The sequence below is a fragment of the Micrasema longulum genome, unplaced genomic scaffold (genome assembly GCF_059751315.1).
Source record: "Micrasema longulum isolate JH-2025_06_02 unplaced genomic scaffold, ASM5975131v1 h1tg003029l, whole genome shotgun sequence".
Lineage (NCBI taxonomy): Eukaryota > Metazoa > Arthropoda > Insecta > Trichoptera > Brachycentridae > Micrasema > Micrasema longulum.
Genome location: NW_028280136.1, coordinates 1 through 17,118, shown reverse-complemented (window position 1 = coordinate 17,118; position 17,118 = coordinate 1). Strand labels below are relative to the sequence as shown.

The 17,118-nt window shown below is 39.4% G+C and overlaps 1 protein-coding gene across 1 annotated transcript; it reads right to left on the bottom strand.

The window, feature by feature from the left end:
• Positions 1-6,230: 6,230 nt before the first annotated feature.
• On the bottom strand, positions 6,231-9,217 carry LOC148271198 (tRNA-specific adenosine-34 deaminase regulatory subunit adat3). The gene has a single exon (XM_088241715.1). It carries the CDS (start codon positions 8,815-8,817, stop codon positions 7,453-7,455), a length of 1,365 nt encoding a protein of 454 aa, XP_088097841.1. The 5' UTR covers positions 8,818-9,217; the 3' UTR covers positions 6,231-7,452.
• Between the last annotated feature and the right edge of the window lie 7,901 nt (positions 9,218-17,118).

Genomic DNA, 17,118 nt, shown 5'->3' with positions numbered 1-17,118 from the left:
AACAGAATTTTGGAAAAAAATTGATCGGAACCAGCATGAGCACGATCACAATACTAGAGAAAAGAACAAAATTAGACTTCCATTTAGGAAAAAGGCAAAGTCACAAAATTCCATTTTATTTAAAGCAATTAAAAAGTATTACGAAATGAAAAAAATATTTATGAAGAAAAAAACATATCAAAATTTAAAATAATGGTCAAGACATATGTGATAAACAATTTATAAATTAAATATATTTGAAATGTTATTATTAGAACACACATAACAATATGTATGATATGTGTGCCCTACTTTAAGATTTAAATAAAAGATTTAAATAAAAAAGCAATTATATGTAAGGTTAATTATGAAAGTATATAAAAGAGAAGGAAAAAGAAAACTTAAATGAAAGTTGTTTAAAAATTAAAATTTAAGTGAAAAAAAGATATTTTAAGGTTTGTAGTTTGTAGAGAGTATTTACAAATGGAAATAATATTAAAAATGAAGAAAATTTGTAAGAGTAATTAAAAATTAAGAATGGAAATAAAGAATGAAAAACATGCTCAGATGCAAAAATAAAATAAAACAGTAATGACACTTTTTTAAAAAAATGAAAAACATAAACACATTTATTTTAAGGGATTCAATGAAACGATGAGAAGAATCTTTAAGTGAAATATAAGACGATAAATTTAGGTCAATTTAAAAAACATCTTCAAAATTAATGACACATTATAGTAAAAGCAGCAATATATTGATTTTATTAACATATATAATATAAGTAATTAAAAGTAGTTTAAAAGTATAAAAACATGCCAATGGCAGCAGAGAAAAAAGAAAAAATAAAGAAAAATTAGGGTTTGAGTTAGTTTTTCAGTTTGCGATTTGAAACGATGTATAACGTGTCCAATTAAACCCAGTTAAGCCAATCGACATTTTCAATTAATAGTTGAATTATAAAAATAAATGTTTGCGTCATTTGTCTGCCTTAAATCGAAACGCGCAATTATAACATGGACATAATACGAGAATATCAGAAAAATATCATATGAAACTTTCTAAAACAAGACAAGGACAGTCGAGACTAATGAACCGGGGACTGAAATTATACAATAAACTACCGGACAAAACTAAACAAAAGACTCAGACAAACTTTTCAAAAGATGTAAAAAATAGTATTTTGAACAACAGAGTATGAATGAAAAATGTATATATTATTTTTGTAAAATGAATGTAATAATCCGTCTTCTACTTCTTCTTCAGCAGCCTTATTCTCTCTTCCCAATTTTTGGTAATGCTAAAATAATATTTACTGACATTTAGTACATTTTTAAAATTCGTATTCCTATATAAAGTGCACCCCTGTTGGAAAGAAGAGCAGAGTTTGACATTTGGCAATTTTTTGACACATCGCGATGTATGCAAACTTGATTCTACGCGCCTTCTGGTACATTACAATTATATGCATTTAGTATCTTATAAGTTTCTATCAAGTTCCCTCTCTTCGTCGTTCTTCCAATGATGTAAGTCCTTCTTTTTCTTCTTCTTCAGCCTCATTCTCTCCACTGCTGGATGGCGGCCTCTTCCAAACGTCTCCATTCCTTCCTATCACCCGCTTTCATCATCCACGTTTCCGGCAATAGAGGCAATGTCCTCGACCCATTTTTTCTGTGGCCTTCCAACACTTCTTTTGTTTGCCCACGGTCTCCACTTTATTATTCTGTGTGTCCACCTGCCATCATTTTGTCTCGCCAAGTGCCCTGTCCACTGCCATTTCAATTTCGCTGCACGATCCATGATATCCACGACTCCGGTTCGGCGCCTTATTTCTTCATTTCTTATTGTCTCTTAGACATAAACCGAGCATCTGTCTTTCCACGGATCCGTAATAATCCGTAAGGATTAATAAATACATTTTCAAATTAAAAATGAAAAAAACAGTCACGCCGTTTCGCCATAGGGGTAGGCAGAGAGGATAGAACGCCACATTACTCTGTCTTTGCATACAGACCTCGCTTACTCTACATTCATACATCTTCTCATGCACACATGCCAATTATTTCTACTCCTGACATGTCCATCTTCAAGTATTTGGTGTACTTGATCGGTCCTTTTAGATGTTCTTTCGCTGTCCATTCGCTCTACATGTCCAAACCAACGCAGCACCCCTTTCTTGATTCTGTCGATAGTGCATGTCTCAGCCTTACACAGTTCACGGATCGATCTCGACATTTGTGCACCTATCATACATCGTTTTACCACGCATTCGCGTTTCGACAGCATTCAATCTACTTTCATCATCATTTTCCCTCCATCATCAGAGTATGAATAAAAAATGTGTAACTCAACAATGTTTAAATATGTCCAAATTGCAGACTGGTTGAATTTCCTCCCTAGGGAGTTATTCATATTTAAATTTATTTCAACAGAGAGGGAAAACATTGTTTAATATGGAAGTCTAGACATTTACAGATCTTATGACCTTTCATTGGCTGGTTTACTACCCTGGCAACACTAACCAAACGTCAATTTTGATTTATTCGACAATCTGACAGATTGACAAACAATTCAATTTTTAAGTAATGTATTTGCTACTTACACATTCATTTGCTAATTACACATGAAATGTGATCCCATCCTTTTTCTTTTAGATCCTAGCAATATTTCTACGCTTAAAAGGACACTACATGGCATTGTTGAATTCAAATCAGGAGTTGCGTACTGAGCGACGTCGACAGAGAAACTAATGGGTCAAAACGTAAAACTACTCATTTATGATCAGTTTAGTCGCCTTCTGTTTGATGGTCGTATGCGGTTTCTGGACTATTCTTAATTCTATGGCCGTAGGTTTTATATAGTATGTACATTTCTTTCTTTTATTAATGATTGCGTGTTATTTACCATAATTAAAAAAACTGTCGAGGGCAACGTAATATTTAGTAAAGCTTAAATGTAACTAGTGTAGAAATAACGAGTCTATTTACTATGCTCCAGAGGAGCCAGTACAGTTTTGTATTTGAACATCGCACGGAAAGCAGAACCGGCCAACAGAGGGTTATTCGTAGCTTAGTACACTATTTACATTCGAATGGCTGTCCTCGATGGACTCGATAACTACCTGACCGATTTACGTGCGGTTTTCAGATAAATGTACAGCTTTGCCACCAGAAGGTTTATAGCGCATAAACTATTCAATTTATTAAGTAAAAAAAGTTAGGAGCGTAAATGGTTTTTTATCTGTAAGAGGTGTAGGTAAGGGTTGCATTGTTCCCAATACAACACCTACCTACTGGACAAAAATGTTTAGTGAAGGATTTCAGAACTAGGAATCATACTCCATGGATCAAGGGGATAATCACAAGGAGAGTAGGATCCAAAGTGTATATTGTACAAGTAAAAGATTCAGATTTGACGTGGAAGAGACACGTTGACCAGATTAGAAAATGGAAAGAATTTCAGCTGATGAACTGCGACTTCCCTGTCATTCTGAGCAGAATGATTTAGGGGAGAATTCTGGTTCTGGCCGACCAGCCGGAGCAGAGACCTTGGCGGGACCGGCTACGTCCGCGGGGCAGCGGAACGTCAGCAGCCCGGAAATGAAGAATACTTAGGATAGGAATGACCTAGGTATTTATTTATGCTTTATTAAGTTAGTTCGTAACATTTTAAGAACTAATATAAACTTTTAATAATATTACAATTGTTTTATCAAAATTTCACAATTATATATTTTTTCAAATTAATTTTAAATATTTCTTCAGGTAACTCATTGTACAGCTTCAATCCCTCGTACAATGAGTTTTGAGATTCTGTTTTTTTCCTCGTTGGTAATCTTATCTTTTTTTTACCCCTTATTTCATATGTATGACATTGTTGGTTAAATTTTATTATTGTTTTTATTTTATTCATCCCCATAATTATTTTATGTATAAAAATTGCCACATTATATTTAATTTGTTGCTTCACTGTGAGCAAGCCAATTTCTTTGTGCATTCTTTCTACATTAGAATATATATTTTTTTTAGTATAATCCTCATTGCCTTATTTTGAAGAATTTGTATATTTTGAATTTCTCCTTCATTACATAAAAAAAGAATGGAAGAACAGTAATTTATGTGTGGACATATTATTGTTTTATATATAAGAATACTACTTTTTAAATCTATTACATTTCGTAATCTTCCCATAAATGATTTTTTTTTTGTTACATATTGAGTATGTTTTTAAAAATTTAAATATCTATCCAAGTAGACCCCGAGATACTTTATTTCGTCCACATAGTATAAGGGGGGGGGGATTTTAAGAAGTGTAGGTAAGGGTTGTATTGTTCCCAATACAACACCTACCTACTGGCCACAAGGTACCCCCACATACATAGACCAACAGGCATTCTTCAGCTAGCCTCCTCTGTAGACACTTGTCCACTTGTTACTATTGTTCCTCTGTATATCTTGTAAATATACCACACTAAGCAAAAATAAGAGTTTTACTACAAGACCACCAAGGCCACCCCATAACAACATCCAACCAGGGTTGCGTTCGCCGAGAATACGTGTACAAAAAAGGATGGATGTTATTTTTCGTGTATAAAAAAAACGTTTGTTTTTTAATGTTTACAGACAATATTCGTTCTTTTATGGATCCCAATCAGATTATTTCATTGAATTCCTTATTTTTTTTAATTTTATTTATTTACGATTTTAAAAAACCCGTCAGGGTTACATTAGAAAGTTAATATTGTCTAGTCATTTTATGTCTCGTCTAGTCTAGTTAGTTCAGTCATCGTGTGCTTTTTCAGATTGATTTTAAATTTGTCTCCCGTAAAAGTTTTCAAGTAGTAAGGTAAGTCGTTGTAGTGTTTAAGTCCATTATGTAGTATTTTTGACTGTCCTGTGTTTGTCTTTGCCTTTTCAATATGATAGTGTTTTTGTTGTCTGGTGTTATATTTGTGTATGTCAGCATTTTTGACTAATATTATGTCGTCGTCTTGTATGTTTCCCAGTGTTATTTTGTGCACAATTTTTAAGGTCTCAATTTTAGTCAAGTAGTTTATGTCAAACTGGTGTGTTTTTTTGTACAGTTCAGTCGTAGAGGTCAGGTAGGGTAGGTTTTATGTTAGTTTAAGAATTTTATTTTGTTGTCTTTGTATTCTTGTTATGTCTGTCTTGTTACCAGTTCCCCAGAAGGCGATCATGTAACTCAGTACAATTTCTACACATTTATTTCTTTTTACTGGATTTTTGGCATACTAAAATAATATCAACTAACATTCTGTACATTTTCGAAAATCGCATTCCTGACTAGAGTGCATCCCCGAGCAGAGTTTGACATTTGCTAAAAGAATTATTTATTTAAAAATAATTAATTATTTTATGTTTTGGAATTCAAACATAAACAAGTACTTGGGCACCTACTAAAATTCAATATTATCTATTGCTTTTAGATTTGGAATTCAATCATAAACAAGTACCTACTTACCAATGAAAAGTTACATCTTTTTTACGCGTATCCAAACGGTTTTACTGAAGATTTTTTAGTAAATCTTTGTAAGTATACTTGATTATGTTTAATCTTAAGAGGAAACGCGGTCCAAATCTTTTCTTTATACAAACGTTTTCACGTATTTTCTCTCTGAATTATGGCACTAGATAAATGTTGTTTTTACAATAACAACAACAATTATCTATCACGCCGCTTCCCCGCAAGGGTAGGCAGAGAGAATAGAACGCCACATCACTCCATCTTTGCATTCAGATCTCGCGTCCTCTACATTCATAGATTTTTCTCATGAACGCGCGCCGATTAATCCGACTTTTGCCATATCCATCTTTAAGTATTTGTTGGATTTGGTCATGCCATGTCTTTCTCGGTCTTCCTCTATTTCCGCATCCATCAATATTAGCATTGTAAATAGTTTTAGCCGTTCTTTCGCTGTCTATTTGATCTATATTTCCAAACCAGCGCAGAGCTCCTTTCTTGATTTTGTTGTTAATGCTTATCTCAGCCTTACATAATGTACGGATCTCAACATTTATGCATCTATCGTACATATTTTTACGACACATTCACATGAGAGATCGTATTTAGACAGCATTTGATTTTGTTTATTTAATCTATATACGAGTATGAACTCAAATCTAGCAATAGCAAAGCATTGCCGGGTTCAGCTCGTCACTTATAAACGTCAATAAATTACAACTATACATATACGAGTATAAGTAAAGGGGCTTTAGCGCATGAATAAAAATGCCTTTAATTTTTAACTCTTTTTAATATTTCTATTGCATATTATAAAAAAGTTTCATCTTCCAAAAAACGTTAATATCGTTATTGTTCCGGACGCGTACAATATATATGTGTATAATATAATAAACTAAAATAAACTAACTAGAATCCCCGGTATTTGTACGACTGAGTGCGAGGCTCCCAATAAAGATAAATGATTATTTTTCGAGCCTGGCCTCAGTAATACCAGGGCAAAATTGAACATTTAAATTCACTTTAAAAGAATGTATGAATATAAATAAAGCCCTAAAAAGGGCAACTGTATTATGAATGTCATGTTGCGCGCGTCGCGGCTGCCGGCAAAAAAGCCCATACGGGCATTAGGCGCCCGTATTTACATGACCCGCGGCCGGCGGCATGTGGCGAGTGGTGGGGGTAAGCCAACCCACTACTCCAAGCTGGCCGGGGCGGGTGGGACGACTGACTCGGGGCCCAAAGCGCATCGCTTTATAAGGCGTGTAATCAGAAATATTCAATCAGTTGAGTTCCTAACTCTGAACAGTTCACGCGTGTTTTATTGAGTTCTCCGACCTGTTCGCCTTCCTGCACTTCGCTCCGCTCTGCCAACTGACTGCCTTCGCCTCTCTACACCACTTGGACCGGGTGGAAAGTCCTTTTCAAAGCTATAGAGGTTGACTTGCGGTCGGCGCAGTTGTGCCCCTACCTTTCTACTTTGTCTTTGACTCTGTCTGGGAGGGTGAGTTCTTGTTTACGCCGGGGAGTCCGACCGCGGCAGACGCGGGTGACGAACCAGCAAAATCGTGGTGAAGCTTACGTTATAGTTATCATGTCTGAGAAAACATTCGGATTTTGAACGAGTTTCAGGTAGCATTAAACATCGGTAATTAAAAACGTTTGTAAAATAAATTTTGCATGTCTCCTTGGCAATGCCCCCATATTCGTAAAAGGAAAAATTGCTCGTCGCTGAACGACAAGAAGTGCCCGAAGGAGCTCTCTGTAATCTAGTAAAAGGAAGGTAAACCAGAAGTGAATTCTTTTGACTGGGATTAAATTGATTGGACATGATCAATTCACCAAAATGACAAAAAACTTTAGAAATTTATTTTGAAAGCCGCCAGATCTGTATCTTACGGGATTTCTCAAAGGGCCACGGATAGTCGCAAGAGGATAGCGAGAGAGGGAAAGGGACAATACCACAAAATACGCTCAGAAGATTGATTGGGATTTTTATAAAGATAGTAGTTCTTCAAAGAAACCCGTGAAAACTTCGTAATGGTGATTCAAGGCTGGTATAGCATGAAGTTTACTGATAGATTCCAAAGCTCCGTTTGCTTTGTTTTTCAATGCAAACATGACCATTTTAGCTCTGCTGTGGACTAGAGCCATGGAACACATGACACAAGGCTCGTTTGTCGTATAAACATCATATCCAGTGCAAAGATAAGGACCGGAAGGCTTTGAAGAAGCATCATCAAGATTCGCTAAACTATCTGTATTCGAAGATGCGGAATCCAATATCGTATCTAAACCTGCATCAATTGCAGCATTTTTCTCTCCAGTTTCAGGGCTGTTCCTTTCTTTATTGGTTGAAATTTTTGCTCCAAACTTCAAATTGTCGTAGCTCGTATTCAATATGTTTCTAAACATCTTTGGGACTCCGTCTAAAGCCATTTTTTGGCTATCGTCTTGTATTTCTTGCTCGAACATACTGTCGTCTTTCCACGCTCCTCCTCGCTGAGTCCTGGCTACATTATCAATAGCTATCATGATGGGATGTTGACAAGGGTTTGAGTTTCGTCTATCGAAACCAACGGCCACGATTGAATCAATAGAAGGATCAACTACAACAACACCTTTTAAATCCGTTAGTTCTTGTCTCAACGTCTCAACATTTAGTTTCATAGATTCTGCATCAATGGGATAAGAAACTTTTTCATCGCTACGATCAAGACCTTCAACCGTTTTACATTCCTGAGGATTTCTCAACCCCTCGTAAATTTCTGCAATCTCATAAGCGAGAGCCATATATTTCCTGTGTTTTTCCACTTCGCTTGGACTGAAGAAATTACCACTGATCAACTTTTCCATATATTTATTTGGGTGGAAGTTGCAAGGCCAAATCGCGTGAGCTTTTTCATACTGCCATTTTACAAGAGGTTGTATTTTAGCTACAGCTACAATTTTTAAATCTTCTTTACAGAGCATTTCAAAATGGAAATCCCTTTCTTTTAAAGATGATATGACATCGGCAGGGCTTACACCGTCTGAGAGACAGATCAGAATTTCTGTACTTCTGGCTCTTTTCAAATGCTGTAGATTTTCAAGAGGAAAAAGGCTATTCAGTGCAACAATCACTTTGAAGATAGATTTTTTATCAAGAACAGTTGCAACGTAAACATTAACAGTTGGTAGATCTTCCATTACTTCGTCTGCTAAAACTGGTTTAAGATTTGATTTTGAATTTTTCATATCGTCAATCACTTTTTCTATTTTTTCTGTGTCATTCAAAGCGTCCATATTATATTTTTGGTTATCATAATGCACCGTTGTTAGTGATTCTATTTTTCGCTTTTTGGTGTCTGGTTCAGCCATTAAGCACTCGTTCAGTTCCCCCTTTGGTAGGTCCAATAATTTGAATAATGAGCTAAAGAGGATTTGTTCTGCTAGTAAAATGAAGTTTTCAGAAATATATTTTCATGTATCTAATACCAGTTTTGATACAGGACCTTAGAACAGTTTCTGGTCATTCGTAAACAGCATCCAATTCTACTCGTTTCTTGTTTCTTCTATATTTCTTTTCTTATATAGGATTTGTTGCTTCTTTTAAAATAAATTTACCAAATATTTGTTATCAGTATGCTCACCCAGTCAGTATATGGTTTGTGTAATATTACTCGGTCCTTTTATGTTATTTTGTAAATCTTAATCAGCACCCAATTTCGTTTTTCTGTATATCTTCTTGTTCTTCTTGTTTCTTTGTAAGGATTCGCTTCTTCCTGTGAAAGAAGTGTATATTGGTGAGGGAATGAAAGATGGTATGGACAAAACGTATTTTGTGGTACATTTCTTCGCAAATAAATAATATAATTAATTTTGAAGCCGGACTAAATACACCTATTATTAAACGGCACACGAACTTTTTTTATTTAAATCTTAAAGTATGGCACACATATCATACATATTGTTATGCGTGTTCTAATAATAACATTGCAAATATATTTCATTTATAAATTGTTTATCACATATGTCTTGACCATTATTTTAAATTTTGATATGTTTTTTTCTTCATAAATATTTTTTTCCATTTCGTAATACTTTTTATTTGCTTTAAAAAAAAAAAATTTGTGACTTTGCCTTTTTCCCAAATGGAAGTCTAATTTTGTTCTTTTCTCTAGTATTGTGATCGTGTTCATGCTGGTTCCGATCATTTTTTTTCCAAAATTCTGTTTTTTTATTAGAGTTTATAATTTTATGAACAAATATCATTGTATTGTAAAATATTCTTTGTTTATATGTTAATAATTTCATTTCATTTACCATCGACTTTACCCTCGTGTATCTGTTTTTTTTAAAATGATTCTAAAGGCTTTATTTTGTAATACAGTTAGTTTATCTATGTTTTCTTTGTTTGATAAAAATAAAATGCTACTACAGTAGTTAACGTGTGGTTCAATAATTGCTTTGTAAATAGTTTTGCAAGAGTCCTTATAAATAATTCTTCTGTTCCTTCCCAAAATTGATATTTTTTTTGCAATCTTATTTATTACCATCTTAGCGTTTTGGCGAAATGTAAGTTTTGAATCCAACATTATACCTAAATATATAATTTAAGTGACTTCATTAAGTTTTTCATTTTCTATGACAATTGATGGTGCAATTTCAATTCTTTTGTTTCCTATATTCATATATTTAGTTTTGATAACATTTAATTTTAATTTATTATTTTTTGGCCACAGTGATACATTATTAAGATCATGATTTAGTCTGTCCATAATTGTTTTATAATTTTCTCCCGATATATATATTAAGGCAACGCTTGCAAAGAGTCTTATTTTTGAATATTTTAATGTTTCGACAATATCATTTATGTATACAATAAACAAAACCGGTCCGAGAACCGATCCTTGTGGTACTCCCAATGAAATTTTGAGTGGCTCGGAAATTTCATCATTCACCTTCGTTATTTGGTATCTATCGCCAAGGTACTCTTCAAACCATTTTATAGTTTTTCCTTTTATTACTATTTTTTTTCAATTTTTTAATAATTATTTCTCGGTCTACTTTGAGGGAATTATTCTAACACAAAATTTCACCCTGTCACCCGGCAAGAAATCTTATTAAGCAATGCAACTCTTCGATTCGAAGAAACGGGTGAAACCCATCTTGAAAAATGAGATAATAATAATCATAGTTTATTGACAAAAATAACAATTACTTTATCTACTACATTCAGTTCAATTCAATTCAATTCAAATTATTTATTCACAAAGTAACATCACAAATAACAAAGGATTTAAGACGTTAAATTGGAACTTTATATCAAACCAAGAACCCTTGAGCAATGGTTCGACATTATTAAGGTATAATACTCTCTAATAGCAAGAGTATTTGCCTCTTAAACATAGCTTCACTAATGTGAAAGGTGTCGATCTCCAAAGTGGTAATGTTCAGCTGCTTGACTGCTCTTCCAATCGGCATGACCAGAGGCAGGTTGGTTCTGGAAACCGGGAGGTAAAACAGTCTGTGCTGACGCTGTCGGAGATAGCCATCAGGAATATAAAAATTGATACTCTCTAAAATGGCCGAGTTATCGATGAAACCCCTTAACAGTCTGAAAAAATGGGTCAGTGTAGACCCATCCCTTCCAAGTTGCAAACTATTGGTCCCAAGCATACCCAAGAGGAACCCAGTGGGATAGAGCCACATAAAAACTTAGGTAATAGATTTCTCTGGATCATGTCTAGTCTGCCTAACTAGGTACAACCTGTTTTAAGGCAGACATTTTATCCAAAAATAAACAATAACATTAATTTTAATTTATTTCAACAGAGAAAGAAAACATTTTTGAGAAGGGAATATGGAAGTCTAGCCATTTACAGGTCATAAGACCTGTCATTGGCTGGTTTGAGTGGCCGCTTTACATACTGTGTAAAATCCAGCCAGTATGCAAGCATTTGGACATACTCAAACATTGTTGAAAACTACCTGATGAAAGAAGCAGTATAAAAATTGGAAAATTGTTTTCAGGCGTTGCCTAGTAGGTGATTTGATTCAGCCGGATGAATCTCACCCACGTGATAAAGGTTTCAGCTCTTTTACTTCACAAAAGTCAACAGATGAAAGAGTTGAGGAAATGTGGATGTTCAAACATGGGCAGAATGGTGAATGTGACACAGTGTGTAAAGTGGCCACTCAAACCAGCCAATGACAGGTAATAAGCCCTGTAGATGCCTAGACTTCTATATTACCTTCTCAAAAATGTTTTCCCTCTCTGTTGAAATAAATTTAAATATAAATAACTCCCTAGGGAGGAAATCCAGCCAGTTTGCAAGCATTTGGACATACTCAAAGATTGTTGAATAACATTCATATCTACTAGTTAATTTACTATACAGTTATACAATATTCATTTATCAGGAATGTATTTTGAGTACAATTTCCGAATTTTCTCGACCTATACCCAGTAATTTTTTTTTTTACAAATTTGTTAAATTGAATCCGGGTCATGGTTTTGCAATCTTTGGGTAACATATTGAATATTTTGGGGCCCAGAAACCTGAAATTTCTTTGGCCGAATTCAGAGTTTGTGATAGACCCCATGACCCATCCTCTAGTTTGACTTCTGGTAGTGTGGGAGTGTTCCTTTTTGGGATTTGATAGAATAATTTACTTGTACAAACATTAATATTCTAAAAATATATAATTGCCTTATATCTAAGATCTCAAATTCCTCAAATGATGATGATCAAAGAGATAAATTAAGAGATTCGTGTAGACGGAGTATGAGAAATACAATATTTATAAAATGCGGTAATAAGGAAGATAATTTATTAATAAATTTAAAATATGCATAGAAAAGGTAATGGTAAATATCTTATTATTTTTTATTTATTTATTTACAATTTTAAAAAACCCGTTAGGGTTACATTAGAAATTTAATATTGTCTAGTCATTTTATGTCTCGTCTAGTCTAGTTAGTTCAGTCATCATGTGCTTTTTCAGATTGATTTTAAATTTGTCTCCATTAAAAGTTTTCAAGTAGTAAGGTAGGTCGTTGTAGTGTTTAAGTCCATTATGTAGTATTTTTGACTGTCCTGTGTTTGTCTTTGCTTTTTCAATATGATAGTGTTTTTGTTGTCTGGTGTTATATTTATGTATGTCAGCATTTTTGACTAATATTATGTCGTCGTCTTGTATGTTTCCCAGTGTTATTTTGTGCACAATTTTTAAGGTCTCAATTTTAGTCAAGTAGTTTATGTCAAACTGGTGTGTTTTTTTGTACAGTTCAGTCGTAGAGGTCAGGTAGGGTAGGTTGTATGTTAGTTTAAGAATTTTATTTTGTTGTCTTTGTATTCTTGTTATGTCTGTCTTGTTACCAGTTCCCCAGAAGGCGATCATGTAACTCAATTTACTTTAATAATTCTTAGTGGTGAGGGTCAGTGCTATGCAAGCTCCTGACGTCAGTGCGACCTGTGACGATCTATCGTGACGGTTGAATAGTTCTCGCCCACCAAGTCCAGGTCTATAAAGAGCCTGGCTACTGTGTGGAAGGCGAGAGTTTGCATTTTGCTAAATCTCCCCCTCCAAATCCAGATCCGTAAAGTATCGGGCTATTAGGCAGCGGGCGGGCTCTTTAACATCCTCAGGTTTGACCAGTGGTCCCCCGAGGATGAGGCTCCTTTGTGCAAATATCTATTAATTGAAAAAAGAAATCAACGTGATATAAGGGAACACGTGGCCAAAACGATAAATAAGATTTATTGGCAAATACTGTTGCGCGAAATTCTAAAATCGGTTATTAAAGTCAAGAAGAATCGAGCGAATCTCATAAGAAAAAAAAGATGTTGTAACTGTAAATTTTCTTTGCAAAATATTCGATTGATTATTAGATGGGAAAACGGTGGAACAGTGCCTCGATTATGATGAGAAAATAAAGACGTCAACCCTTCACCTTGACGGTATGGTTGAAGATAAATTCCCTCTAGCGATTATAAAGATATACTACCGACCCCCCGCCTTCAAGTTTTGGATAGGCACATCGATATGAAACAAGCGGAAGCGTACGTCACGGTACACATATCTACACTCTAAAATGACATAGATTTGGTATGGCGTCATAGTTGAAGATGAAAGTCTCCCGACCGACTACAAAGGTATACTACCGATACCCCCCGCAATCAAGTTTTGATGTAAGTACATCGGTTTATACCGACGAGTTTAGAACCTCTCGATACGTTTATCTACGCATTAAAAGTGTCAAAAATTAACAGGGTTCTGTGGTCTCTTTATAGGCCACGTTTCTTTGCAGCTCATTTTTTCATGGTAGGGTTTATACCGACGAGTCTAGAAACTCTCGATACGTTTATCTACGCATTAAAATTGTCAAAAATTGACTGCGTTCTGTGGTTGCTTTATAGGCCACGTTTCTTTGCAGTTCATTTTTTCATGGCAGGGACGACGGGAATGTACTGCAGAACGATGCTCCCGATTTTATGTTTAATGCTGTTACAGTTGCATTTTACGTTGTATTGGATTCTATAGAAAATAGTGACATTGCTTTCTTTGGTCATCACACTACTTCAGGTGAAACGTTTTTGCATGTGTGTGCCATCGATTATGGACTTTGCACCCTACAGATCTAATGTTCTTCCCTGTGGTGAGCGACATCGTTTGTATTCTGGGTCATTTATTGCGTTATATAATTGAGTAAAACTGTCATTCCTATATTTTCGAGGTGTTCCGGACACGCAAAGAACGTTAGAATGGACAAATGAAAGTGATGTAAATGATATATGTAAATGTGTGAATTAATAAACGTAGCTAGGAACCCGGTATTTGTGTGACTGAGCGCTAGGCTCCCAATAAAGATAAATGATTCGCTTTCGAGCCTGGCCTCAGTAATACCGGGGGAATATAGCCAGGGATTAATCTTTATGTATGTATTTATGTATTTCATGTTTGTAAGGCCCTGAAAAGGGCCTATATTGTATTGCCTATATTGTGTATTGTAAATGTCATGTTGCGCGCGTCGCGGCTGCCGACGAAATGGCCCGTACGGGCATTGAGCGCCCGCATTTACGCCACCTGCGGCCGGCGGCATGTAGCGAGTGGCGGGGAAGGATTACCCCCACCACTCCGAGGCAGCCGGCGCGGGTGGGATGGCCGACTCACGGAGCCCGACGCGCACCGCTTTATAAGGCGGTCAATTGGAAACATTAAGTTAGTTGAGTTCCAAACTCTGAACCTTGCACACGTGTTTTATTCCGTTCTCCGCCCTGTTCGCCTTCCTGCACTTCGCTCTTCGCTCCGCTCTGCCTGCTGACTGCCTTCGCCTCTCTGCACCACTTGGACCGGGTGGAAAGTCCTTTTCAGGGCTATTGAGGTTGACTTGCGGTCGGCGCAGCTGTGCTCCTACCTTCCGACTTTGTCTTTGGCTCTGTCTGGGAGGGCGGCTTCCCACTTACGCCGGGAAGCTTGACTGCGGCAGACGCGGGTGACGAACCGGCGAAACTTTCATCGTGGTAACGCGTACGTTACATTTGGTCCTTCGGAGCTAAGGATCGTCGCCAGTGGTCTCCAGTCTACAGCACAGCTACAGCATGCCGGTCAACAGATCGCCTGTGTCGACGCGTTCGGGAACGCGTCGAGACGCCGGCACGGAGCACGAGGAGGATCGCCAGGAGCCCCAACAGGGGCCTTCACGGGAACATCAGGAGCCCCTACAAGGGCCTCCAATGGAACAACAGGACTCGGACCAGGAATCTTCACCCTCGGAGCGGTCCATCTCGTCGGCAACGCTTCGCCGACACATGACCGAACGTGAGGAGCATCACAACAGACAGGTGAACAGCCTCAACGAAATCATCGCCACGCTGAAGGCCACCAACGCGAGGGAAGATGCCAGTCGAGGCGTAGCACTGCCTCAGACGTCTACTGCCGAGGACGACGCGAGAGGCTTCACATCACACGGGACGTCAGAACCTGCTCAGAAGCCGCCTTTGGACGCGTCCAGGGCCGATGTAGCCTTCAGTGCAAGGAAGGCTGCCACCACACGCTACGCCGCTGATCCGGAGGACACCGGAGCGGCGTACACACTTCCGCCGAGCTGCTACGCCGACAGCAGCCGGGTGAGAGATGGGGCCCTAGGAAGGCGCCCTGTCGCCGCCACAGCCTTCTCTGGACGAGAAGCCACCACACGCTACGCCGCTGATCCGGAGGACACCGGAGCGGCGTACACACTTCCGCCGAGCTGCTACGCCGACAGCAGCCGGGTGAGAGATGGGGCCCTAGGAAGGCGCCCTGTCGCCGCCACAGCCTTCTCTGGACGAGAAGCCACCACACGCTACGCCGCTGATCCGGAGGACACCGGAGCGGCGTACACACTTCCGCCGAGCTGCTACGCCGACAGCAGCCGGGTGAGAGATGGGGCCCTAGGAAGGCGCCCTGTCGCAGCCACAGCCTTCTCTGGACGAGAAGCCACCACACGCTACGCCGCTGATCCGGAGGACACCGGAGCGGCGTACACACTTCCGCCGAGCTGCTACGCCGACAGCAGCCGGGTGAGAGATGGGGCCCTAGGAAGGCGCCCTGTCGCAGCCACAGCCTTCTCTGGACGAGAAGCCACCACACGCTACGCCGCTGATCCGGAGGACACCGGAGCGGCGTACACACTTCCGCCGAGCTGCTACGCCGACAGCAGCCGGGTGAGAGATGGGGCCCTAGGAAGGCGCCCTGTCGCCGCCACAGCCTTCTCTGGACGAGAAGCCACCACACGCTACGCCGCTGATCTGGAAGACACCGGAGCGGCGTACACACTTCCGCCGAGCTGCTACGCCGACAGCAGCCGGGTGAGAGATGGGGCCCTAGGAAGGCGCCCTGTCGCAGCCACAGCCTTCTCTGGACGAGAAGCCACCACACGCTACGCCGCTGATCCGGAAGACACCGGAGCGGCGTACACACTTCCGCCGAGCTGCTACGCCGACAGCAGCCGGGTGAGAGATGGGGCCCTAGGAAGGCGCCCTGTCGCCGCCACAGCCTTCTCTGGACGAGAAGCCACCACACGCTACGCCGCTGATCCGGAGGACACCGGAGCGGCGTACACACTTCCGCCGAGCTGCTACGCCGACAGCAGCCGGGTGAGAGATGGGGCCCTAGGAAGGCGCCCTGTCGCAAACACAGCCTTCTCTGGACGAGAAGCCACCACATGCTACGCCGCTGATCCGGAGGACACCGGAGCGGCGTACACACTTCCGCCGAGCTGCTACGCCGACAGCAGCCGGGTGAGAGATGGGGCCCTAGGAAGGCGCCCTGTCGCAACCACAGCCTTCTCTGGACGAGAAGCCACTGCACGCTACGCCGCTGATCCGGAGGACACCGGAGCGGCGCACGCACAGCCATCGGACCGCTACAACGACCACAGCCCGATGAAGGGCCGGAATGTCTGGAGGCACCCGACCGAGGGCGCGGCTAGAGTCTTCAATGGGAGAGAGGCCGCCGCCACACACCCCGCTGCCAGGATGAATGACCCCGAGGCAGCGCAACCACTCCCGAGCCGCTACGATGTGCAGCGTCGGGAAAACAAGGAGCCACCTGTCTACAACCGTAGACAGGACGCCGCCGTACGCTACGCTGCCGGGCCAGGTGAGCCCGCAGCAGCACGTACAATACCATTGA

Excerpts from the sequence above, each read along its gene's own strand:
- LOC148271198 (XM_088241715.1), bottom strand. The coding sequence starts at position 8,817 with ATGGCTGAACCAGACACCAAAAAGCGAAAAATAGAATCACTAACAACG.